Raw genomic sequence first — 27460 nt, forward strand, 5'->3', positions numbered from 1 at the left:
AGGGGAATATAGTATGTTCACTAATGAAAAGCAGCTTAAAAGCTCGTCTCCAATATGGGTCGTACCCCACACTGGTAATCTTTGTCTTGTGGGTCGTGGCTCGCAAGCCTCACTTGGAGTAAGTGCTTGCACTGAAAGTTACGTTCTGCCAATGTCCCCGTCCCCTGTGTTTCTGGCTGCCAAGGGTACATACTTTATCTGTCATGATCGTGCATACACATGGTTGCCCGCAGACTTCATGGGCTCATGTTTCGTTGCAAATCTGTTGCCTCCGACGTTTACTGTAGATGCCGATTATCATAAGACTAGAGTTGTACGAGGCGTAATTAGCGAAGAGGATACTGCCGGTCAAGAGGCAGGAGACTTTTTCAAGGGTTTCCTCCCGTTTTGGGGACCTATGGTTAATAGTAGGAACCTGAGACATTTGACTCGAGTGGTAGAATCGACAGCTAATATTACTGCCAGTGCCCTTGGTAATATCACCACAGAACTTCAGGCGGAGAGACTTATGACATTACAAAACCGTATGGTTTTAGATGTTGTCCTAGCAGATCGTGGTGGGGTGTGTAAAGTGATCCATTCGAGCTGTTGCATTTTCATTCCAGATAATGCTCCTACTGTCTATCAAGCCATCTCGAAGTTGCATAAGATCTCCGAATCCATACACGTGGATGTAGGGGATTGGACGCTACTTGGTTGGTTTTGGGGCCTGGTGTCGGCTTGGGGTTGGAAGATTCTGACGATCATCGGGGTTGTGGTAGTGTTCCTGTTCACGTGTTGCCTTTGTGTGCAGTGTGGTCCTGCCTTATGTGGCCTCTGTGCTACAACGTGTATGAGACAACCATCTGTTACCAAGGGGACTCGATCGGACAGAGCTATGCTACAACGACATCTTGATGGTCTGATGAATATCGAATATGATTCCGACTAGTGTTTGCCTACATGAGGGCAAAAGGAGCGTCTGAGGTTCCGTGACAATTGTAAGTGGTGTTTTCGACTCGCACGAATATGGGCGAGTCTAGTATCTATGAACCGCAAATGACGAGTTTAATAAGTGTGCGCAGTTTCGCTGTGCTAACTTAAACCGTTCGTTTGTTACGTGGGTTTTTCATCTGTACCCACGGGTTCCATCTTAGATACGGCATCCATTTTGTCTCTTGCCCTCAAGTAGCCAGCGAACGGACGCTGTCCGCTTCGCGACCCTGGGACTCCCAAGCGGAAGACACATGTTCTTTAAAAGTGTCTTTATGACGAGGGGGTTGCTGCTGTAAGGCAGATGACGCCGCTCGAGGCTCATCTTGCCGCACGGACTCATTGTCTCAGCTGTGCATCTCATTAGGCACGTCCCTTTGATGCCTGTATCTCGTGCTTCTCGATACCTCCCCTTTTTACACCCTTTCCGATCTCCCTACTGTCTCCGTCTTCCTCTGCACCTGTCTTCGTTCCTATTTCGATCTACTTTACTGCTGATTGGAATTTGCTAATGGTGGGAAGATGGGTTTTTACAGTTGGGAACCGCCAAATGTTTCCGCACTTATGTTCCGGACCTTGTGTGTTTCAAAGTGACCAAAGCGACCCCTCTGAGAGCAACTTGTGGGAACCAGGTTGTAAACTATTGTGTATCATGTTATCCTATGGGTAAAAACTGTATAAAAGGAGCGATCCACAAATACAATTTGAAGCAGTCTCCCCGAACTACACTCGATGTACTTCCTGTGACTTCTGTGTTCCCTGCAGTAAATAAACCTTGACTCTTTGACGCCGAAGGAAGTGTCCTGTGTCTCTGTGACTTGTACGCCGGAGCAGGTTACCCACGAAGGTTTCAGGTGTTGTGCCCTGGCACCGCTGGGTCCAAAAGAACCCAGTCCTTCAGGTCTGAGCGCTGTGGTTCGGCACTCAGACAGGGATGTTCTCCACCCAGGCTATGATGCAACCCGGGTGGAGAACGTGCAAAAGGTGCAGGACATTTTGGCCGGCCTGAGGTGGCTTGCCAAAATATCATGCGCACTAAGAAGTGCCTACTACTTCTCCAGTCTCTAAATAGCTCAGCCCATCCAGCCTCCAAACTGAGCCAGTCTGTCCAAATAAAATGATAATAACAGTAAGCTATTATAATTGTATTTTTCCATTTTTAATTGCTTACTCAGTGAGCAGTGGGACGATACTCCACCGCCTGAGCGAAGGAGCCGCCACTGGAGTTCCACACCCTTGATCTTGTGCTCACCCGACCTTGAGACTCCTTGTAGCATTAGGAATAGCTATGGTGGGGGCTGCCAGTGACTGAGTGTTGAAGGACTTGGCTACTGACACAGAAGTCTGTTTACCCTAATCACGGTAAACTTGAACATGTGAGATTATTCTAAGTCTGATACACATTGGGCTATTTCTATATACTACCTGATATTCAACCTTGCACCCACAGGCACATTCCTATGTGTAGCATTTTATTTTGGAATAACAAAGAATGTCTCTTTTTTATAAAAGGTAAGCACTGGACTGGGCAGTCACTGTTGCATACTATTTGGTAAATGTTCAGCTCTGAGGCTCTGCCCCTCACACTTCCCCCCTTGAGACACCTTGGATTGCTTTCCCAGCTACCTGGCTGGTCAAATGCTGAAATGGGGTACTTGGTGTTCAGTTTGCAGTGCATAATTGGTCAGGCCCTAGCACAGCAGTGGTAAAAAGCCTGAACTACTGAGATTCTGGCCCAGTAGCGCCTGGTTGCCCTGTGACCCCCAACAAGTTCTGGCATTAAAAAAAAACACTGAATGATTCCAGGAAGGAATTGCATTTCCTTGAGTGTTGCTCATTCTCTGGAAAGTGATAAACGCTTTGGAAATCCCAGCCCCAATGTTTACAAAAGATCTCAGGGAGTTTCCCCTTTCCACTGAACTGTACAGCCCATGGTACCATTTAATCAAAGACCACAAATTGAAAGAATATCTCCTAATGCAATTTCAGCTCATGCACAATAAAACCATACCGTAAAACATTTGCCTAAACAAATCAAACTAACAGCAATCAATAAAAACATAAAGTTTCAGATGATAGTTTGATTGATACAGATCGAAAAAGGAAGAGGAAGAGAGGCTGCCAGAGAGGCAGACCGGTGGCACGAAGGAGAAGCATGTCTAGAAAGAAAGGTACAGATGCAAGATTAGACATGGAGATCTACAAAGATATCTGAACATACAGAAATGCAAGCACATCCAGAGAAAACTAACAAACAAACAGCAACACCGCAAATTATACAAATGCACCTAAACAAAGCATAGGTAGATAGACAGCAAGGGAGGGATAATAAATGTTAAGTCACTCTGAGTCCACAACATCGAAACACAATTTTTGGCATAAAGATGAGGATCTGGAACAACAGCAGCATATCCTGCCAAAGTCAACCTCCACTAATGGGTTTTAAATTAAGTGTACTTTGTAAATCAATGTTTTGCAATGTGTGTTTTACGTAGTAAATATTTTCTTCAGGCATTTAGCCATGAAGCAGCAAACAACAAAGTACATTGTGCTACACTAACCATATGTCCACTGTACAATCAAAAAATATTTGTGTTGCTTTGAAGAGCGCATGATATGCTCCACAGTGTCAGTTCTACATTGTAATCAGGAGTTTCTGAGTATAGTCTTTACATTTACATTTAATGCAAGAAAATGTTGTCATCTTTGAAAATTCACTGTTTAGTTGAGCTTTGAAATGTTTGCTTCCGTAAGTGCTGATAACTTAAAACAGGTATCACTTTCTGGAAAGAAATGTGACCCCTGTCTTTTTCTTAACTGTCTATTCTCAACAGTAAAGAATCTATATACAAAGTACATTTACCAAACATAATGGGAAAATATAATAGTGCTCCTCCCCGAGCAGTGCAGTCCAGAATTTCCGGCCACAATATCTACCCCTCTTTCTGGTTTATTGCTACTTTTTGAGTGAATTGCTATTCAACTGAATGTAATTACCTGGTAGCCATCAGGGGATATTGTTACCAAGGCCAGACTGGAATGCCAGAAGAGTAGGGAGTTGGTTTTGCTATTGGGGGCTGTTTTTGTAGCGGTGCAGCATATTTGAGCGCCCCCACTACAGAGTTCCTTGTATATCCATTAGTGTTCAGGCAGCAATAAAAGTTTCAAGATACTCTGGTGATTAAGATACCTGCTGGACACAGATTGAAGTTGTGTCTAGTGTCTCATCTAAGGTAACACCGAGGATTAATATAATCTGCTGCATAGGAAGTGTACCATGCAGATCACAGAATGTGCATAGCTTAATGGGTTACTGCTTTTGTCACAAAACCGTTTTGTTAGTGTGCAGTTCATGAGTTACAGTCATAATCTAGCACAGTGAGCTATGAAGTGTCATCAAAAAGTTGCATGCAAACTGCATGGTGCAGGTTAGAAAGTTATCTTCTTTTCCTGTGTTTTTTATTATCCTAATGTTGCTAAAATGGGCTTGTTTGGGTGGAAATAAATTCTTATTAGTAAAGTCACCCCTAACCACAGTGCTACATTCAGAATTCTGAGTTTGTCCTTCTCCAGATCACGCACTTGTAAAAGATGGCTTCAAGTATGGATGACATGAACCCTGCACCTTGTAGTCCCCTTTGCCTTATGTAACATTTTCTCTACACTGATTTACACACATATGATTCATTGTCTCTGTATGTTTGTGATGTAAAGTGCTCTGACACCCTACACTGGTATGTGAGGTGCTATAAAACAAACTAAATACATGTGAGAGAGGGTCAATGGAGAGATGAGAAGCACTGTTGGAGGGTGATAGTGATGGAATCAATGAAGATCCCAAACAAAGACTGTTGAATCCTGGTGCACTCTAAGGTCATCATTTACTATAGCCTTATAGTCCACCGTAGCTGGCTATACTGACTATTAAAGACCCGCTCCAGCGTTAAAGGTGCGAGGCGAGGGCCTTTAACAAGGGAGCAGGACTTTGATAGCCGGTATAGCCCAGCTACGAAGGGCTATAAGGCTATTGAACATTCTGCCACTAGAGGGCAGATGTTCTAGCAAATAAAACAAAGGCCTCTCTGAGCCCGAAAGGGTTTAAATCCCCTTGGGCTCCAAGAGGCCTTTGTGAAAACAACTTTGGAATGTTGCTTTGCGGGCCTTTAACGGACCGTAGAAGCACGGAGCACTCCAGTTTCTTCAATGGAGTGCTCCACATTCTAATGTTCTAATATGCTTTAAAAGCTAATTCAATTGAATATATAATAAAAAATGTGTTGTAGAATGCGTCATTTTTACCCAAACTTTCTTGGGGGAGAACCCCTATAGCTCTCCTTGTAGTGGTCAGGCTTGCTTGCTGCACACTATGCAAGTGTGAGGGCTGGTCTGACAAATTTTGCAAGGGGTGCTTTGGGTTCCCAATCTGACCCTAATTGTTACACACTCTCTGGTATTGCTCGGAGAGATATAGTCCAGCTGTGGGGGAGCGGGTAGCCAGCAATCCATGTTGCTTTGGAAGACGGAAGTGGGCTGGTGTAAGCAGGCTGATCACACAGTGTAAAAGGCCAGGTGTTGTCCCCAAACATAATGGAGAGACTTCAAAAACGTGGACTATTGTCAGGTGTGATCATGATGTCTGCTATGCTGAAATATTATGAATAAACTGAACAGCAACATGTGTGTCACAAAAGTGGCAAATTGTCTCACTGTTCTTATGTCCACTGCATAAAACACAATAAAAAACTTCTTTTTTTTGGTAACAACTAACGTGATGCAGCAGACGATTGCCTTTTAAACACATAAGAGATTGGGCCCCTGCAATTTGTCCCAAAGTGAAGATTTTGGTATGATTATTTATTATTTATTTATTTATTAACAGTTTTCTATAGCGCATACAAGACCTGTGGGTATCCGAGAGCTTAACATTGCATGGCATGGGTTGAAACAACAATGTGTAGAAGTCAACAAGATCTTAGCAACAAAAAAACTTAATAGGTATTACTTTAGACCTAGTCTATAAGTAGCTAATATACTGCTTTCTTTAAGGCTCTATCAATTCCATTCCTATGGTAAGTATCTAGTGATCACCCCATAATAAGTCTTAGATGGCGATATTATTATTATTATTATTATTATTATTATTATTATTATTAAAAAATTTTATAGAGCGCGTAGTCACCCTGAGGTATCCCAGCGCTAAAAAATCCCTACACCAGTGGGGGCGGGGGTAAAAGAGGGAAACAGCAATATTGGACAAAAGCACTTTTAGACAGAGGCAATTAAAAATAAAAAGTAGTTAAAAGTTGTTTTAAGGGAACAAGTGAGTTTTGAGTCGTTTCCTGAAACGTAGGTAGTTTGATTCTTTCCTCAGATCTCGAGGAAGGGCGTTCCATAGGCGCGCTGTGTGGATCGAGAAACGTCTTCCACCAGTGCGGGTTTTTTTACATCTGGGCACGGTGATGAGGGACTCCTTGTCCGATCGGAGAACTCTAGGGGCTTTATAGGGTTGTATGTATTTCCTCAGAATGGGGGGGCCCTGATTCTGCATTAGCCTATGAGCCAGGCTTAAGGCTTTGAATATTATTCGTTCCCTCACTGGAAGCCAGTGAAGGAGCTTCAGAGCAGGTTTGGCTGAAGCTCTGGCAGGAGTATGCGTGAGGATACGGGCGGCAGCATTTTGAATTTTCTGCAGTTTATTTAGGGTTGCTTCTGGTGCACCCAGGTATATAGCATTGCTATAGTCAAGCCTGGACAGAATAAGGCCTTGGCCGAGAAGTCTTTGCGATATGGGTGGAAGGAGGGGCAGGATCTTTCTCATCGATTTGAGTGGGCCGAAGCAGGTGCCCGTTACTTTCTTGGCCTGCGTGGTAAAAGAAAGATCTGTTTCAATCCATACTCCCAGGCTTTTTACTTCCTGTTTGGGAGCAGGAGGGGGGCCCAGACAGGGTGGCCAGGTGTTCAAAGGAAAGGTGCATCCTTTCTGACCCAGAAGGAGAATGTCCGTTTTAGAACCATTCAGCTTTAAGGCTGAGTTATTCATCCAACCTTGGATCTGCGTCAAGCAGTTGAATAGGTTCGCTGGCTGCTGATTAGGGTGGGAAAGGGAGACAACTAGCTGTGTGTCATCCGCGTAGCTGACCATGCTCACTCCGAACGGGATGACGACCTCCTCCAATGGGGACATATAGATGTTAAACAATGTGGGGCTCAGGGAGGAGCCCTGAGGCACCCCACATTGGAGGGGTGTGTCGGAGGAGCGGTTGTTATTTTCCCAGATCTGGAAGGAGCGTTGGGCCAGAAAGGAGGAAAGCCAGGATAGAGCGGTGCCTTCTACTCCTACCTTCTTGAGCCGTTTGACCAGGAGATGGTGGTTGACGGTGTCGAAGGCCACGCTCAGGTCGAGGAGGATCACTGCCACTGATCCTCCCTCGTCTAAGAGCGCTCTGGCCTCCTCCACTGCGGCCAGGAGGGCGATGTCAGTGCCCTGTCCTGGGCGAAAACCTGTCTGCGAGTTTTTTAGCAGATTATTCGATTCAAGAAACTGGGAGAGTTTCTTATTCACCAGTTTCTCTGCAATCTTGCTGGTCCCGGGGAGGAGGGATATTGGTCGGTAGTTGGCCAGTTCTGCTGCGTCCAAGGAAGGTTTTTTTAGCAGCGCCTTAACGACTGCCGCTTTCCAACTAGGGGGGACGACTCCCTGTTGAAAAGAAGCGTTGATCAGCTGGGTGAGGGGGGGGATGATAATAGGAGCGACTTCTTTAAGGATTCGTAGCGGAGCAGGGTCCCTAGGAGATCCACTTTTGATGGATGTGAGCGTATTCTCTACTTCTTCGTTGGTTATTAGTCCCCAGGAAGTTAGGCGAGGGGTGGCCGAAGTGTCGGGGGGATCGTTGGTCTCGCTCGAATTATTCGGAGGGATGGAGTCCAGAATTTTTTGGATTTTTCCTTGGAAAAAGCTGGCTAGCTGATTACATTTTTCCTGATCTGCCTTTGGATCTGGGGGGTTTCTAGGGGCGGGGTCGGGCATCTTAAGAAGTTCTTTAAGGATGGTATATGTTTCTTTACTTGAACAGGCCGCTTTTTCGATTCGTTCCTGAAAGAATCGACTTTTAGTTTTGTCGATCATAGATTTGTAAGCTGATAAGGAGGTGGAGTAGGTGTCCTTATTAGCGTTGGATTTCTCCTTCCTCCATGACCTTTCTGCTCTCTTGCAGTCCTGCCGCAGCAGCTTGAGCTCTGGGGTGTACCATGGGGCTGAGGGTATGCGTTTGTTGTGTCTGAGGATGGAAGTTTTAGGGACAAGGGTGTCGAGGGAGGAAGTGATCCAGGAGCGAAACTGTTCATCGGCCGTTGTGGCGTCGGAGGAAAGCGCTGGCGTGGTATTAGAGAGGATGTCCGACCTTTCTGATGGAATGAGTTTATGCCATCGTCTGTCAGTGACTTTGATTTTCCCCGGCTGGGTGGTCACAGTAGGGGCCTCCCATGAAATGGGGACTAAGAGATGATCGGTCCAAGGGAGTGGCAAAGGTGGACTGGTGGTGATATTGGCATTGGTGAGGACGGGATCCAACAGGTGTCCCTTATCGTGGGTGGGCTCCTTGTTGACTAACCTGATATTAAGTGACAGAAGGTCCGCTAGTAGGTCCGAAGCAGATCGGTCAGTGGGGTCTGTGAAGTGAAGGTTCAGGTCGCCTACGATGAGGAAGTTTGAAACGGAGGCGGCTAGTTGAGAGGCCGTTTCGGTGACTGTATTGAGAAATTTCCCAGGAATACCTGGAGGCCGATAGATCAGAAGTCCCAAAAGGGAGTGCGTCGGGGAGGATTGAAGGGAAAAGTGGCAGCTTTCGGAATCATCAATTTGGGCGTCACTCGTTCTGCAGGTAAGATGTTCCCGGTAGATTATGGCCAGCCCACCTCCTCTACCTCTTGGTCTATGGAGGGTTTGGATGAGGTAGCCTGGGGGAAGGGCGGATACGGAGTCCGCATCGGTGCTGTCAGAAAGCCAGGTTTCTGTAAGAAATAGTGCATCCAAGCCTTGATCTTGGATCAACTCGTTGACTTCGAGAGCATGCTTGGGGAGGGAACGACAGTTGAGAAGGCCCAGTTGTAATCTGGGATTGGCTGTGGTCTGGAGGGTTGGATAACAGTGCGTACAGCTTGTGAAGGGTTTATCCGTGTCGTGAATGTAACGACAGCCTAGATTTTTTTCGGGTCGAAGATTCAAAAGCGTGTCTGCTGTATACATCAGGCGACTGAAGGGTGGATCTGGCAGAGTCCCTGGGCCTGGGTCCGTCCGGGCCCGGACGGGCACAGACGGGCTTGCCTTTGGCGCGCCTTCGGCGCGCATCCGGCGCTCCCGCTGCGCTCGTCCGCTGCGCGTCCTGTGTATGCACATTTCTAGGGCAAGGGGGGTGTGGCCTCAAGTAGGCGTTGTCGGCGAGCACGCCTGATCTAATGGCGGCCGCTCGAGTCTGGGGAATAGCGCGACAGCGTTTGCTCAGCTGTGTGCTGCAAGAGGGTTTTGCTGTCTTGCCAGCTGGGTTTGAGAACACAGTGCAGGCAATTAAAGTGACACCACACAATGTATACAAAGATTTAAAACAAGTTTTGGCAGTGGCTGTAAAGTACCTCCAGCTCCCGGCTTCCGCCTCAGGACTGGGTCAGAGATTTCTTCTTTGCGCTGTTGATCAGCGTTTAAGTAGGCGGGCCGGGGGGCGTGGCCTCAAGTGGGCGTTGTCGGCGAGCACGCCTGATCTAATGGCAGCCGCTCGAGTCTGGGGAATAGCGCGACAGCGTTTGCTCAGCTGTGTGCTGCAAGAGGGTTTTGCTGTCTTGCCAGCTGGGTTTGAGAACACAGTGCAGGCAATTAAAGTGACACCACACAATGTATACAAAGATTTAAAACAAGTTTTGGCAGTGGCTGTAAAGTACCTCCAGCTCCCGGCTTCCGCCTCAGGACTGAGTCAGAGATTTCTTCGTTGCGCTGTTGATCAGCGTTTAAGTAGGCGGGCCGGGGGGCGTGGCCTCAATTGGGCGTTGTCGGCGAGCACGCCTGATCTAATGGCGGCCGCTCGAGTCTGGGGAATAGCGCGACAGCGTTTGCTCAGCTGTGTGCTGCAAGAGGGTTTTGCTGTCTTGCCAGCTGGGTTTGAGAACACAGTGCAGGCAATTAAAGTGACACCACACAATGTATACAAAGATTTAAAACAAGTTTTGGCAGTGGCTGTAAAGTACCTCCAGCTCCCGGCTTCCGCCTCAGGACTGGGTCAGAGATTTCTTCGTTGCGCTGTTGATCAGCGTTTAAGTAGGCGGGCCGGGGGGCGTGGCCTCAAGTGGGCGTTGTCGGCGAGCACGCCTGATCTAATGGCGGCCGCTCGAGTCTGGGGAATAGCGCGACAGCGTTTGCTCAGCTGTGTGCTGCAAGAGGGTTTTGCTGTCTTGCCAGCTGGGTTTGAGAACACAGTGCAGGCAATTAAAGTGACACCACACAATGTATACAAAGATTTAAAACAAGTTTTGGCAGTGGCTGTAAAGTACCTCCAGCTCCCGGCTTCCGCCTCAGGACTGAGTCAGAGATTTCTTCGTTGCGCTGTTGATCAGCGTTTAAGTAGGCGGGCCGGGGGGCGTGGCCTCAAGTGGGCGTTGTCGGCGAGCACGCCTGATCTAATGGCGGCCGCTCGAGTCTGGGGAATAGCGCGACAGCGTTTGCTCAGCTGTGTGCTGCAAGAGGGTTTTGCTGTCTTGCCAGCTGGGTTTGAGAACACAGTGCAGGCAATTAAAGTGACACCACACAATGTATACAAAGATTTAAAACAAGTTTTGGCAGTGGCTGTAAAGTACCTCCAGCTCCCGGCTTCCGCCTCAGGACTGGGTCAGAGATTTCTTCGTTGCGCTGTTGATCAGCGTTTAAGTAGGCGGGCCGGGGGGCGTGGCCTCAAGTGGGCGTTGTCGGCGAGCACGCCTGATCTAATGGCGGCCGCTCGAGTCTGGGGAATAGCGCGACAGCGTATGTCATACCTATGGGTATAAGATCTCTATGAAATTAGGGATACATCACACAAAAAATAGACTTCTGCTGAAAGTATTGGTGACAAGCCCAGAACAGTGGTCTTTCTCACAGCAGAGTAACTTTAGTACAATCTTGGATGAATTCCTCCATTTACAACAACAAAGAGCAACAAGAATGGGGGAATTGTTCAACTAGGAATTTTTCCCAAATTAAAGCCAAAGTAGGTCCCTTTCATGTGCCTCTTATTTGTTCCTTTACATTTGCAATTTGGAAACCACATAGGACCCAAGTAACCAGGAACAACACATGTGGTGCGCATAAACAACTTTCTTTGTAGGATTTGCTCTATTCTGGGTTTAAAACTCATTTGTATGGCCTGACCTTGGCCCCTCCTATTTATGGAAATGGCCTCATTTTACAGGTCCAACAATTTCTGGGCCAACATTTCAGACCCACTGGCACTTTGTGAATGTTTAAATGATGCATGCAACACAATTCTAAATGAACAGAAATCAAACTTGAATATTTTTATGATATGTGTAATTTCTACATTAGGATGAACGGTGGACACAATATTCCTTTCTGCTGGTGGAATTTTGAATACTGCGCATTACTCTTGTAATGCAGAGTTATGTCCAAATTTTGCCAATCGCCGCGTGGGGGAATTTGTCTCGTACTCGGCTCCAGAACAGTAAGTTGTTGAGCATGAGCGAGATTTGGCATCCCCTAGCATGATTTCTGGTCACAAGTAGGACATTCAGATACTCGAGCGTCACCAAGTCAACTTGGGTCGCTGAGCCCTCTGGTGTGCCGTTCTTGCTGATTTTTCAGTGTGGCACATGCTTGCGCCACTAAATCCCAGCATGAGCAGAGTGACATGCTCATGTTCACCCGTTGTAACAAACAACATCTCAAGAGGTAATATTTGTAGGACAAATCAAACAAATGTAAACAAATACATAAGGAAGACAAAAATGGGAAAGATACCAAATTGGGTATCATGATCGGTAACAGATGTTGTAGCGGAAAAGCATTAATTTTAGACAGCAATACTCTTTCTTCAAAAGGTGTAATCACACAGGTGCACGCATGGTGCTTCTGAAAGGTGAGCAGCGCAGCGAGGCATATATTATGGTACCAGCACTAAAGGCAGGATTATGAATGGTACATACCATGAGCAGTGGGGTCACAATCAATTTGAAACACATTATGAACCAAGGATGCCATAGGAATGCTGTGCTTTGCCAATGGCAATTCGACCTTGGCGAAGTCAGGTCATCATCAGAACGAGATTACACACATTTTTTGAAGACTACTGATGTGGTAACAATTCTGGATCAGGAATTCTGGATGGTTAGGGAGAATGCGAGTCCCAGTATGGTGAATGAAGGAGGTCCAGGAGAGGGATCCAAGGCGGAGGACCAAGGACACGGAGCACATTTGGAGGGGCAAGAGGGATCAAACGGAACTTGGCGTCCTGCGAGTACCACAAGGTTACACAGCACCAGTGGTGGATCGCCTTGCCTGGAAGTACCCTTCGCTCCATGAGAGGCTTCCTCCATTTAACTAGCCCCCAATAAGCATACTGTTGAACTCAGGCAGATTTAGCCCCCAATGTCCCTCTTTCCTAGTCTCCCACCCCGTAGTATTCACAGGATGTAAAGTTCTGACTGAACTCTCTTGGCCCGCACCCTGTGCTTCCGGGCCATGGTCCCCCTCGCCTGCCGCCTTGGATCTCATCCTGATGATGACCTGAAATCGCCCAGGTATTGCTGACTAAAATGCATGATTTTTCACTAAAACATCTAACACAGATTGTGATACTCAATTTTGTTTTTTTTCCCCTTTTTTGTCTTCCCTATGTATTTGTTTACATTTCTTTGACTTGTCCTACAAATATTACGTGTTGTGATGTTGTTATTTGTTACCACATTACCCGAGTCTTCACTGGGTATACAGGATTCCCCCTGTTGCGTTTTTTCTATTTCTACCCATTGGCAGAAGAACTCTGAAGAATCTTATGGAATTGTTATGTTACCCCGTGGAGTCAAATTCCACGAGTTCCTCCCAACCCTAATTATGATTGCACTCTCAATTGGATGCTTAAAAATAAGCTTTGTGAATCATTCTCTTGTTCTGTTTAAATTCCATATCCTCTTTTACCTGTTGTGTAGTAAAATCCAGAACATCCGGCGCCCTCGCAGGTAAAACCACTGCCAGCTTGAACTGGCTGCTTGCTCAAAATGAGAGGAATGTGAAATTTCCATAATTTTATTTTGCGGAATCACGCAACAATTTGCGAAAATTATGCGTACTTATGCGAAATACAAATCTGCCATATTTATAACACTATATTTTAGCACGAAGAGCATTCTCGACTCAATTTTTGATGTGAGTATGCATTTTGTGTTGAGAAACTAGCGTGAGAACACAAGTGGCTCGAGCAACAGCTGCTCGCGTTATGGCGGGTCTTATCATTCCAGCACATTTGCAGTAAAATTCTACCAGGAATGACAGAAATGCCTTAATGCCTGAAATCAGAAATTTCACATAACAAGGGTAGTGCAAAATTCCCAAAATTACATGAATTAGGCCAACATAATTTGCATTTCGCCCAGCTTTCTACAATTACAACCACCTGCCCCTTTTACCAACATACTATGGACTTCGATGCACATATCAATAAAGGGGTAGCTTGACGCAAGCATAATTTTGGCATTGACAGCCCACTATACAAAGTCCCAGCATCTCTGGCCATTGCAACTTTAATCACTTTCCTCCACCTTTTAGAGCTGAAAGTTCACACCTAGCTGCCACCATCTTCCTTCTTTATCACTACTCTCTGATACGTTTCCGGTTGGAGACAGCAATATCTATGTTACTTTCTGTGACGTAATCTTACCAGTGCATTCACAGAGGCTAAAGTCATATTCGCGTCTGCCAAGGGTTAACTTTCAGCTGTTAAAATTGGCAACAAAATTAGGGATTTTTTTTGTAATAAAAAGATGATTGAGCGTTTCTGAAGTTTACTATTCTCACCCATCAGATTACCAAAAGCAGGACTGGGTGGAACTTCCTATTTAATATTTCATAGCGATGGATGCCCCTGGGTCTGAATGCCAGACCCTCTTACAAAGTCACGATTTTTGCAAACGTATCGTTTTAATTACAAATGGTTTCAATTATCGTCGATTGTTGGTTTTAGGCGCTCCCAGACTACCGGCCAAACGAACAGATGTACAGAGAGGAAGGTAAAATGATTGCCCAGGATGATAAAATGTGGTCAGGCGAAGGAAAGGGATTAGACCATGAGAATACTTTCTCGGCCACTGATTTTGTTTCTGCGTCGTATCGCAGCCAGTTTACTTCGGAAGGATGCTGTAGTGCCTGTTATTTACGCACCCCTCCTTCCTGAATTAGAGCATTTCCAGGTAAGAACACGCAGGTGCTGAAAGGGGCAATTGCTGACAAGGACGTCAGGTGAGAGTGTTCCGACTCTAAACTGAACATGAAACTCTCGACTTGCAACCACAAATGTGGGTGTGTTTAGTTCTTGGCAGACACTGGTAAGAAAGTCTGATCTTAATTAAAGTACTGAGCACACAGCTGTAGATTGAGAGCTGGCCGGCCCTTCCAGGCCAGCATGGCGCACATCCACAGTTGGAATTTACTTTGTTTGCCAGGAGTGATGTTATTCCCAACCCGAAAAAAAAGTTACGCATTTCCTCTTACTGAAGTTTATCCATGTGCGAGTCTCTCCTTAAAAGCGGCTTATATGTAAACCCGTTCCATTTCACAATTCATTCCCCTGATATACCATATTGTTTGTAAGCACTACATTGATTCTTAGAGAAGCAAATGAGGTGCCATGAAAGAAAGTGATATGCCCAGGATCACACAACAACTGGCAAGGTCAGGTTTAAAACTCAATCAATCAGAAACTTATAAAGCACGACTACTCACCCGTGAGGGTCTCAAGGCGCTGGGTGGGACACTCATGGGTGAGTAGTCGTGCTTTGTAAGTAGGGCTCCCGGTTTTATGGTATTTCTTTTTTTGACATTTCCGTCTGTATTTATTCATATTTATTTTTTGCTAATTTTCCTGTATATATATCCATATTTATTTTGGTCATTGTGAAAAAATGAATCTGAAATTAGTATATTTCCACATTTATTTAACCAATAAATATGCACTCATGCTTGAATGCCTGCCAGGTTTCAGTGATGCGAACACTCGCTAAAGTTAAATCAATGCACTTATATGCAGTCTTGTGAATACCTACTGCTGTTAAAGCCTTTTTACTAAAATCCTTTTCTTTTTTAACCCCCTTTCCTATCAACCTACACAGCTAATGGCATGGCAGTCATGGGAGACGGAATTTAGAATGACTCAAAAAACAACACAATTTCCTTTTTTATTCACATTTAAAAACAAATTCAGACACAAAAATAAATGTCTGTCTATATTAATCTATAAAATCAGTAAAAACGGAAAACAGGGACACCTGTTTTTAAGTTAAATAAATAATTTAAAAAAAAATCCTCAAGCTTAATTAAGACAGCTAGGGTCAAACAAACTATTGCAATAGTCGCAAAAGGTGTCACAAATTGCACACCAACTTTTACAACAAGCAACTTATTTTTGCAACCAACCCATGCGTTGATCATTTGGTACACAAAATAAGGAATCAGAGGTGCTGTCCCATAATGGACTTCCCGTTTAATAATAGTTTGGCAGGCTGTAAATTTCCTACGATTCACTACCTTAACAGGGAAAAAGAAACATGGCTGCATTTTAAAAAAAAATTACGTTTTCCATTCTGGAAAACTTAAGTGAGAGCACACACTGGTCTCCTGGGACATTAACTAAACTACAGGTAGTTGCCACCATAATTCCCAAAGGGCAAGGGGTGGACAGGGGATCGCTGAGTCTGTAACTCGTCTACGAAAACCATCGTTTTCCAATTCACAATTTGGAAGTGATGCCCCAAACAGGCCGCTTCAAAACTGTGACTCAGTAATAATTTCTAAATACATTTAGTGATCGAAAAAGTTTTCCAATTTAAGAAAAAAGTTTTGTTGATAAGAAAATGTTTTTAAAGTTCACAAACCCTCCAATTTAGCCAATCCGATGGTTTACGGCCAGGGTGCACTAGGAATCCAAAGCAGCCCTGGCAAAATTCGTCAGACCAGCCCCCATACCGTGCATAGAGAGTGCAGCGAGCGAGCCTGACCCCTATAAAGAGGTTTTCAGTAGTTTTTCCCTCCAAGAACATTTGGGCAAAAATGGCGCATTCTACAACACATTATTTTTCATTATATATTCAATTGAATTAGCATTTAAAGCATAATAAATGATGACCTTAGAGCGCACCAGGATTCAACTATCTTTGTTGCAGACCTTTAATGATTGCCTCACTATCACCCTCCAACAGTGCCTCTCATCTCTCCATTGATCCTCTCTCACATGTATTTCATTTGTTTAATTGCACCTCTCATACCAGTGTAGTGTGTCAGAGCAAGTTACATCACAAACATACAGAGACAATGAATCATATGTATGTAAATTAGTGTATAGAAAATGTTAAATAAGGCAAAGGGAACTACACGGTGTAGGGTTCGTGTCACCCGTACTTGTAAGCATGTTTTAAGAGTGCTTGGCCTGGGGAAGCACAAACTCAGGATTTAGAATTTAACACAGTGGTTAGAGTTAGCTTCACTAATAAGATTTTTTTTTACCCAAACAACCCCTGCTTTGCAACAATAGGATTATAAGAAACTTTGAACAAAAGATAACTTTCTAACCTGCACCATGAAGTTTGCATGCAACTCTTTGACGACACTTCATAGCTCACTGTGCTAGATTATGTCTAACTCATGAACTGCACACTAACAAAAGGGTCTTTGTGACCAAAGCAGTAACACATTAAGCTATGCACATTCTGTGATCTGCATGGTACACTTCCTTTTTAGCAGGTATATTAACCCTCTGAGTTACCTGAGATGAGCCACTACACAAAACTCAAATCTGTCCAGCAGGTATATTAATCACCAAAGTAACTTGACACTTTTGCTGTTGCCAAAAAACTACTGAATACACAAGGAACTCTGCAGAGGGCGCTTTCAAAGCTGATGCACTGCTACAAAAAATGTCCCCCAATAAGAAAACCGTCCCCCCCACCCTTCTAGCCTCTCAGGGAAATGCCCGATGCCCGCTATGACGGTGTTTACAATCAATGAAAACTTTTTTTTATCTGGCTCCTAGTACAAAAACCAGCAATGTAACCATTAGATCAGGTCTTGTGCCAGCTTTTGAAGCACTGGATCTCTCGTAGTTCCATAGTTATCATGTTTTAAGTGCACCAACCATATGTGGCCTCACGGGACTGGAAAACCAAGATGTTGACTGGCCTTCAGCAGTGTATTCAATCTCTTAGCACTGGCAAAGACAATAGAACGCGCCTTTGTGAGAGCTTCTGGCATTACCAATGTGTTAGCAATGTTGTACACCAGCATGGCAGATGTTCAGCGTGGCTAAAAGTTAGTAGTGTAGAGGAGAGTGGCGTGGAGTGAAGCGGTGGAGAGTGGAGCAAAGTGGAGCACAGTGGCGTAGAGTGGAATGGTGTAGAGTTGCATAGAGTGTAGTGGAGTGTTGTAGAGTAGCATAGAGTGTTGTAGAGTGGTTTAGTTTTGGGGGTGTAGAGTGGAGGGGCGTAAAGTGGAAGGATATAGAGTGTAGTAGAGTTTCTTAGAGTGTTGTGGCATAGATTGGAGTAGAGTGTTGTAAAGTGGGGCAGAGTGTAGCAGACTGTCATAGAGTGAAGGGGCATAGAACAGAGGGGTGTAGAGTGCAGTAGAGTGTCATAAGAGTGGAGTTACATAAAGTGAAGGAGAGTGGAGTCTCATAGAGTGGAGTAGAATGGGGTAGAGTGGAGGGGTGTAGAGTAGAGTGGAATAGAGTGTTAAGGCAAAGAGAGGAGTATCGTAGAGTGGAGTGGAGTGCCATAGAGTGTCTTAGAGTAGAGGGTCATAGAGCGGAATGGTGTAGAGTGGAAGGTCATAGTGTGGAGTAGGGTGGTGCAGAGAGGAGTAGAGTGGCGTAGAGTGTAGTAGAGATGCACAGAGTGGAGTGGCGTAGAGTGGAGGGCCATAGAGTAAAGTAGCATAGAGTGGAGTAGAGTATTGTGGAGGGCCATAGAGGGAAGTGTCACAGAGTGGAGTGTTGTAGAGTGGCATTTAGTGTTTAGGTTTGTGCAATGGAGTAGATTATCATAGAGTGGAGCGGCATAGAGGGCGTAGAGTGGAGGGCCATAGAGTGGAGGAGCATGACGTGGAGTAGAGTGGAGTGATGTAGAGTAGAGGTGTGTAGATTGGCGTAGCATAGAGTGTTGTGCCATAGAGTGGAGTAAAGTGCTGTAGAATGGAGTGGAATAGGGTGCAGTTAAGTGCCAAAGAGTGGAGTAAAGTGTCGTACAGTGGAGTGGCATAGGATAGCATAGAGTGTCATTGAGTGGCTTAGAGTGTCGTAGGGTGAAGTGTCGTACAGTGGAGTTTTGTTGGATGAAGAGGCGTACAGTGGAAAAGAGTGTCATAGAGTGAAGTGGAGTAGGGTGCTAAAGAGAGGTGAGTGGCAAAGAGTGGCGCCAAGAGAAGTAGAGTGGCATAGAGTGGAGTGGCATAAAATGGTGTCATAGAGGGGAGTGTCATGGAGTAGAGTAGAGTGGAGTGGAGTGTAGCAGAGTGGAGTGGCATAGAATGGAGATGCATGGAGTGGAGTAAAAGGGCCTAGAATGAAATGACACAGAGTGGCGTAGAATGGAGCGGAGAGTTGTGCAGTGGAGTGGAGTTGGCAGAGAGTGATGCGACGTAGAGTGGTATAGAGTGGAGTAGAATGGTGTAGAGGGGAGTGGAGTAGAGTGTCGTGGAGTGGTGTAGAGTGGCATGGAATGGAGTTCCACAGAGTGCATGGAGTGGTGTAAAGCAGAGTGCCGTAGAGTAGAGGGGGGTAGAGTCTTGTGAAGTAGAGGGTGTGGTAAAGCACTGCTATTATAAACAACACATTTTCAATTGAAATGACCATTACATTTTCCCAGATTTACAGTTTTACTGATAAAACTATACAGCACACAAACGATAATGTGTGGAAAAGGCATCACCTACTGTATTGATTTCTTTTAATTGTATTAAAATTATTGTTAACACCACACTTCAAAATGACCAAAAGATGTGCCTCATTGGTGCTTTTCTAATTCATATATTTTCTGAATCATTTTCACCGGTTCATTTACAGACATTTACATGTTGTTTTGTTCTAGGAAAAAATATACCAATGCACCGGTTCCTGCACACCTTCAGTACCCAGCATGATTTGATTCCACATTAATCCTCTCGCTTTGAGGTCAGAGAAAGAAAAGTAAATAAACACCAAGCTCTCTCAGAAGACAGAGACCGACATTTGACCTCTGTCTTTGAATGCACAGCCAATGTGATAAGATAAGAACAAAATGTAAGGGTCTGTTTACAGAATGCGAGCACTCATGGAAGAATACAGTTTAAAAAAAGGCTGTGCTCCACTGGAGGGACAAAGACATACTGGATAGCCTAAATTAAATATAGCCGGCAAATAGCAAGCAGACAACTGTGAGTTACAAATCACAAAGCCAATGGTAAGCATCTGGCAGAATGCATTCCGGGGGAACCTTTCCGAATGTCTCCAAGAATTTTTTGCTGTCTGATAGGCTTCGACCTAAAAATGAACATGTAGTTATCTAAGTTCCTGATGCAGCTAGCTCCATTATACTCCTGCAAATTGTTAAAAGACAGGACAGCCCAGGGAGTAGCCTTATGTGCCATATAGATCTTTAGCGTGTCCCTTTCTCTGTTGGGAGCCAGAGCAATTGGCCAGGCCAGGCATAATATGGTAGTAGTGGCTTTACGAACATCTGCAGTCTCTATAGCCTCATCAGATATTCAGACACTCTTTGGTACAGCACCAGGGTGCTGGCTGCCTGAGCCCCATGGGGTAGGCCAGAGACGGAAACGTCATCTGAGTGGTCCTAAAGGGTGAAGGGTCTTCCTTTACCGCCTATGACATCAACGGGTGTGTGCTCGATCTCGGTCTATGTGGTTAGCTAGATTTATACCTGCGGACACTGGTGGTAAGGCGCACGCCTCTGCGGTCAGTGGTCAGAAGGTCTCTTCACTCCTGTTACATCAATGCCAGCCATCAGTATCCCAGCCTTTGCTGGATTCAGTGTCAGCCAGTTCTGTTCCCTACATTTAACCATGGCTTAAAGGCAGCTGACAATGTTTCGGGATAGCTTCTGTTTTTTTTTTTTTTGTAATTTGCATTTTATTAGCTTGAATAAAATGATCGCATAAGTTGGGCTGAGAGAATTTGGTGTCATTTCCTTTCCGGAAGTTATGTGAAATTGTGCTTTTTGAGTGTGAGGATGTATTTCGCACAAAAAAAAAGTTGCCCAAATTCACAAGTGATACCAACAAAAGCTTCTTGTATTCTATTCATTTGTGTCGTTCCCCGCATGCCATATTGGGATAATTTCTGGCATTTCGTATAACAATCATATGTGAAATGCCAGAAAATGTGCAAGATTACGCCGGCGTAAACAGAATTCTGCGTGAGCCGGGCCCTAAGAGGTTCTAAAATACATGACTTTGAGGTGGATGAAAGGAGCGCATTCCTACCATCCGTGTTTTTTCTATATCTTTCCTGTTTCTTCCTCCTTGCATTATAGCAATTAAGGTCTTGTGTTGCCGTCTGAGGCAGCTCTTTGTATCAATGGGCTCGGATCCACTTCCTTTCCACTCAACGTGGTCATGAGGAGGGTACATTTCAACATTCAATTACTAATGTAACACCACAGTAAGTAAAATACTTTAATCTAATGACATTTAGTAATAAATTAGAGTCTAAGAGAGTTATTTGACAGAAACCTCAAATTATGAAGCGAAGTATCGAAAGAACAAATTGGCCACACACTGCGCCGCGAGCTCCCAACACAAATTCTGCGCCAACAACTATTTATACCCCTGGAATAGGCCGCACTTCTTGTAGCCAGATAGTTGCAGTGCAGCGATGTGGAAATGGGAACTGCAAGCTGGAAAAATCAGCTTTACTGTGTTTGCTTTACAGCGCGCCCAGACACTCTTTGCTGAGCATGTCGGCGCTCTAGGGGATAATAACTCGCTGATTTAACTTGACTGCGCGCGCCTCTGTGAGGATCGACGACGTGAGCATGTATTTATTTCACCCCCACTCCAGCCTCATTGCCCCGCAGCGCCCCCTGATGTTCGTTGCATTGACTGGGAAAGGAAGGAAGGCTGAGCTCTGCCCGTTGCAGTGCTTTAAATGGGCCGGTACTGTCCGGTACTGAGTAAGAGGGAGAGTGCCAGCAATTCTCAAGAGAATTGCAATACTTTTAATTGGAGAGTACCGGCACTTCTCAGAAACAAGCATGTACTCTATTTCTCCATTTGAAGCACTGGCTCAGTGGGTTTCGATCATGGAATCTGTAATATATACAGATGTTAACATTAGGTGTTGAAGCCCCGGGCGAGTTTTGACTACTTATGTCGTGCCTGCTGAATAACGCAACTGATAGCCTCTTCTCCTGGAGTATCTCTTCTACTCGAACAACCAGCGTAGGCTGTGATTGAAGCCGCTTTATAGAATTTAGATATGGCGTAGCTGCACGTGCAGACATCCTGCGAGCTGCCCTTCCAGGCTCCAGGCGCGCCCCCTTAATATGGGAATGACGAACACAACACACCCGTCCCCCCGGGGAATAGAGCGGGTCCGTGGTGTCAAGCACAAGAGCCCGCCACTGCCTGTGTCCGTCTGAGTTCAGTGACCAAGGCACACTACTCTCAGTGCCCAGCCCATCTTAACTCTTCTGGGGCAGGCAGCAGAGAGCACATTCAGTGACCACTGCTTTTACCACTGCCAGTGCCCTCCTGAGCGTATCTACAGCAGGCAGCACTTGAGCTTTCAGTGACCACTGCCCGCCACTGTACATCTGAGCTTATTTAGAACGCCTTCAGTGACCAATGCCCACAACTGCCAGTCTCCATCTCAGCGTGTCGAAAGCCAGGCAGACGGAACCATTTCAGTGACCAAGGCACAACACCCTCAGTGTCTACCGAAGCTTGTCTAGAGCAGTCAGCAGAAAGCACATTCAGGGACCAATGCTTACCACTGCCAGTGCCCTCTTGAGCATATCTACAGCAGGCAGCACTTGAGCTTTCAGTGACCAAGGCACATTACTCCTACCACATTTCCTCTCGAACAGATCGCTAAGAACACATTCAGTGACCAATGCCCACAACTTCAAGTGCCCATCTGAGGTTATCTAGGGCGCTTTATGTGTCCAAGGCACAGCAATGTTAGTGCTTTCCTAAGCTTTTCTATAGAAGGCAACAGGGTGCAAATTCAGTGACTAATGCCAGTGTCCTCCTGAACTCACCTAGAGCAGGTAGTAGGAGCACTTTCAGTGAACAAGAGTGTTCACAGTGTCTAATGAAGCTTGTCTAGAGTAGACAACAGAGAGCACATTCATTGTCGAATGCCCACCACAGCCCACCTGAGCTTATATAGAGCAATCTCAGTGACCAAGTAACAGTGCTGTCGGTGTCACTGGCCAAAGAACACCCTACCAGTGTCTACCTCAGCTCACCAGGAGCACTTTTAGTGACCACGGCAGAATGCTGCCAGTCACTGCCTAAACTCGTCTTTAGCAGGCAGCAGAGAGCACTTTCAGTGAGAACAACCCCAGCAGATAGGTGTGCTTCCCACTAATCCAGGCAGTAGAGAACACATTCAGTGAGAACAACGCCAGCTGATAGGTGTGCTTCCCACTACTCCAGGCAGTAGAGAGCACATTCAGTGAGTACATTCCCCAACAGACAGATGTGCTTCCAACCATCCTGAGACAACAGAGAACACATGCAGTGAGTACAGCTGCTAAGCAGCCATAGATGCTTCTCACTCACCCGCATGCAGAGAGAGCACATTCAGTGAGTGCAGGTAACCAGCAGTGAGGTGTGCTTTCCACTCAAGTACAGACAGCAAAGGGTGCATTCAGTCAGTGGGACCACCTTCTAGTAGTCAGGTGCGCAAGCAGAGAACACTTTCAGTGAGTACAACTCCCCTCAGATATGCTTCCCACTGATCCGCATGCAGCAGAGAGCGCATTCAGAGAGCACACTCCCCCTGTCAGGTATGCTGCCCACCCAACCGCAGCCAGGTGTGCCCCGCATTCAGTGAGTACAACACCCCCCCCCCCCCCCCCTCAATCTGGTCAGGTGTACTGCCCACCCATCCACATGCAGCAGCAAGCACAGTCAGTGAGTGCCTCCATCTGCACCGCTACAACTGATTTCGCCGGGTGGCAATTCCGCCTCCCCTGTGCGCGGCCCTCGCCGGGCACTGCCCCCCGGCGCGCTCGCCCTCTCCCGCGCAGTGCACTGCCCCCCGGCTCGCTCACCTTGCTGTACTTGACGCCCAGGTTCCGGACGGGCAGGGGCAGCGGCGGCATCTTCGGGGGCTGCCCGTTCTCACAGCTGCCGTTCATGGTGGCCATGGCGGTGGTGCAGGGGTGCAGGGGAGCAGACACCGGGGCCTGGGGGTGCGGGACGTGAGGGCGTGAAAGAGGCGCAGATGTTACGGAAGGTGCGTCTGGAGGGGGTACACGTTCCGAGAGGACCTCGTAAGTGCCGCGAAGAGGCTCTTGCTGGCTGAAGTGAGATACAAAAAGTTAAAGCAGTGCCGTGGTTGGGGTTCAGGGGTTCATGAGTGCAAGTGTGACACAGGTTCAGGGGAGACGGTCGTGCAGGGTCTTTGGGGTGCTGCAGTTGGTGTGGGGGTACAGGGTCCCGGGAATGCAGATTTTGGAGAAGATTCGGGGGGTAGACGTGCCGCGGTGTATCGGGGACAGAGACACTGGGGTGAGGACGGTCCGCTAGGGCGGGCAGGGTGCAGGGTCGGTGGGTGTTCAGAGCTCCGATCCTGCAGCGGTGCGGGGGCTGCCTGGGTTCACAGAGTGCAGTTAATGGAAGGTGCAGAAGTGTGCAGGCTGAATAGCTGCAGATACTGCCTGGTCTGACGGACTTCGGACGGTCCAGATGTTGCTTAAGTGCCAGCACAGCTGCTGCTCTGGTGCCGGCTGATGTGCATTGGGAGTTCCCACTCTTCGGCTCAACCTTTAACACTTCGCTCTGGGGGCCTGACCGGCTGCAGCCAGTCATTGGGCAAACAAAACTACGCCCTCTGCACGTAGGCACGCCCAGTCAATGGCATAAAGAGCATCTGAGCCCGGCCGCAGTGACACATCGCTGTAGTTGCGGTGGTATAGACACCCACTGAAGGCACACTGTGACAGCCAGGGCCTCCTCAGCCCCTGCGGCCCTCCAGGGGGCGCCTCACCCTTCAAGGGCCATATTCAGCCGAAAGCCAATGAATACCTGTGACATATGGGGACTCGGGGGATCCTTTTCACATTCTGCAGGGCTCCCCACCATTTTGTGTTACACCACTGGTGACAGCCCTGTACCAACGGACTCAGACTGCACTGAACCCATGCAGTTCAGACTAGGATCGTGTGGCACCTGTTGAGTTCGGGCTGTGATTGCACTGTACACCCTGCACCCAGGCTGCGACTGCCCTGTACCACAGGGGCCAAGGTGAGCACTGTGCCTATTGAGTTCAGAGTGTGACTGCCCTGTACAGGTAAATCCAGACTGTGACTGCACTGTACTCATTGAGTTCAGAGTGTGACTGCGCTGTACAGGTAAATCCAGACTGCGCTGTACTCATTGAGTTCATTGTGTGACTGCGCTGTACAGGTAAATCCAGACTGCGCTGTACTCATTGAGTTCAGAGTGGGACTGCGCTGTACAGGCAAATCCAGACTCTGGCTGCGCTGTACTCATTGAGTTCAGAGTGTGAATGTGCTGTACAGGTAAATCCAGACTGTGACTGCGCTGTACTCATTGAGTTCAGAGTGTGAATGCGCTGTACAGGTAAATCCAGACTGCGCTGTACTCATTGAGTTCAGAGTGTGACTGCGCTGTACAGGTAAATCCAGACTGTGGCTGCGCTGTACTTATTGAGTTCAGAGTGTGACTGCGCTGCACAGGTAAATCCAGACTGCGCTGTACTCATTGAGTTCAGAGTGTGACTGCGCTGTACAGGCAAATCCAGACTGTGGCTGCGCTGTACTCATTGAGTTCAGAGTGTGACTGCGCTGTACAGGTAAATCCAGACTGCGACTGCGCTGTACTCATTGAGTTGATAGTGTGCTGCCCTGTACAGGTAAATCCAGACTGTGGCTGTGCTGTACTCATTGAGTTCAGAGCGTGACTGCGCTGTACAGGTAAATCCAGACTGCGACTGCGCTGTACTCATTGAGTTCAGAGTGTGACTGCGCTGTACAGGTAAATCCAGACTGTGACTGTGGTGTACTCATTGAGTTCAGAGTGTGACTGCGCTGCACAGGTAAATCCAGACTGCGCTGTACTCATTGAGTTCAGAGTGTGACTGCGCTGTACAGGCAAATCCAGACTGTGGCTGCGCTGTACTCATTGAGTTCAGAGTGTGACTGCGCTGCACAGGTAAATCCAGACTGCGCTGTACTCATTGAGTTCAGAGTGTGACTGCGCTGTACAGGCAAATCCAGACTGTGGCTGCGCTGTACTCATTGAGTTCAGAGTGTGACTGCGCTGTACAGGTAAATCCAGACTGCGACTGCGCTGTACTCATTGAGTTGATAGTGTGCTGCCCTGTACAGGTAAATCCAGACTGTGGCTGTGGTGTACTCATTGAGTTCAGAGTGTGCAGCCCTGTACAGGTAAATCCAGACTGTGGCTGCGCTGTACTCATTGAGTTCAGAGTGTGACTGCACTGTACAGGTAAATCCAGACTGTGACTGCGCTGTACTCATTGAGTTCAGAGTGTGACTGCGCTGTACAGGTAAATCCAGACTGTGACTGCGTTGTACTCATTGAGTTCAGAGTGTGGCTGTGCTGTACAGGTAAATCCAGACTGTGACTGCGCTGTACTTATTGAGTTCAGAGTGTGACTGCGCTGTACAGGTAAATCCAGACTGCGCTGTACTCATTGAGTTCAGAGTGTGACTGCGCTGTACAGGTAAATCCAGACTGTGACTGCGCTGTACCTTAGAAGCGTCCCTGAGCACTGTTTTCACTGAGTTCAGAGTATGACTGCACTGTACACCCTGCACCCAGGCTGCAACTGTGCTGTACCACAGGGGCCAAGGTGACCACTGTACTCATTGAGTTCAGAGCGTGACTGCACTATACAGGTGAATCCAGATTGTGACTGCGACCTACCAAAGAAGCGTCCCTGAGCCCTGTACTCACTGACTTTAGAATGTGACCACACTGTACACTGTAATCAGTATTGCTGACACCAGTAGGAGCGGGGTGACGAGTCTCTGAGTGCACCCCCTCCGCGGGTGCTGAAGCTTCGGCAGCTATCTCCTGAAAGCTTGTCACACATGGCCAGGGTGGGCCGCAATTGTCTGTCCTTGAGTTACTCACACCTGGTCCTACAGAGCCAGCAGGTGGGTTTTCTCGGTGCTTCTACAGGCGGGGTACTTTCTTCAGCTCTTCCGTGGGTAGTGTGGGGTGCGATGATCATGTTGATGGGCCTCAGTCACGGCTCAGGCCCGCCAAGTTCACCACAGTGGTCACTCTCCTTCGATGAAGGATCTTCGACCAGGTGACGCTTCCTGCTTGGTCCCGGTGACCCCCTCTGCCCTACGGGGCCACCGTCCGTCCACTGCACAGGGCTGTGATCCAATTGGCACAGCAGCTCTCTTCACAGCGGCCCCACCAGGCATACAGGGTTGCCACCTTAACACAGTACACAGGCTGCGACCCGCTCGGTACAGCAGTTTTCTTTATGGGTGCCCCGCCTGGCATAAGGGGGTCACAGAGTTTCCATGCACACAGGAAAGGGACCTTTTCATTACCACTCATCACTGTAGGGCACAGCCTTCCAAACTTTTCATGTTGGGGGCACAATTTTTGGAGATACATAATTTTGGGACCCAGTAAGGCAGTGTAGCGAGCGAGCGTATTGTAGCTGGCCCAAAACACTGAAGGGGAGTTTGGGGGTTCTCTGTCTGTCTGTCTCTCCCTCTCTAACTGTCTCCCTCTCTAACTGTCTCCCTATGTCTGTCTGTCTCCCTCTCTAACTGTCTCCCTCTGTGTCTCCCTCTGTGTCTCCCTCTCTAACTGTCTCCCTCTCTAACTGTCTGTCTGTCTGTCTGTCTCCCTCTGTCTGTCTGTCTCCCTCTGTCTGTCTGTCTCCTTCTTTCTGTCTGTCTGTCTGTCTGTCTCCCTCAGTTTGTCTGTCTATCTGTCTCCTTCTGTCTGTCTGTCTGTCTCCCTCTGTCTGTCTGTCAGTCTCCCTCTGTCTGTCTGTCTCCCTCTGTCTGT

The 27460-nt window shown here is 47.0% G+C and overlaps 1 protein-coding gene across 1 annotated transcript in view; it reads right to left on the minus strand.

Annotated features, from left to right (window-relative positions):
- ALDH1A3 (aldehyde dehydrogenase 1 family member A3) overlaps positions 1 to 24171 on the minus strand; it is a 296162-nt gene extending 271991 nt beyond the window's left edge. Inside the window, exon 1 of the mRNA XM_086958058.1 lies at positions 23485 to 24171. Coding sequence (XP_086814184.1) covers positions 23485 to 23580 — 96 coding nt within the window. The 5' untranslated portion in view covers positions 23581 to 24171. The remainder of the gene's footprint in view (positions 1 to 23484) is intronic.
- Between the last annotated feature and the right edge of the window lie 3289 nt (positions 24172 to 27460).

The sequence above is a fragment of the Lissotriton vulgaris genome, chromosome 2_1 (assembly GCF_964263255.1).
Source record: "Lissotriton vulgaris chromosome 2_1, aLisVul1.2, whole genome shotgun sequence".
In the NCBI taxonomy this organism is placed as follows: Eukaryota; Metazoa; Chordata; class Amphibia; order Caudata; family Salamandridae; genus Lissotriton; species Lissotriton vulgaris.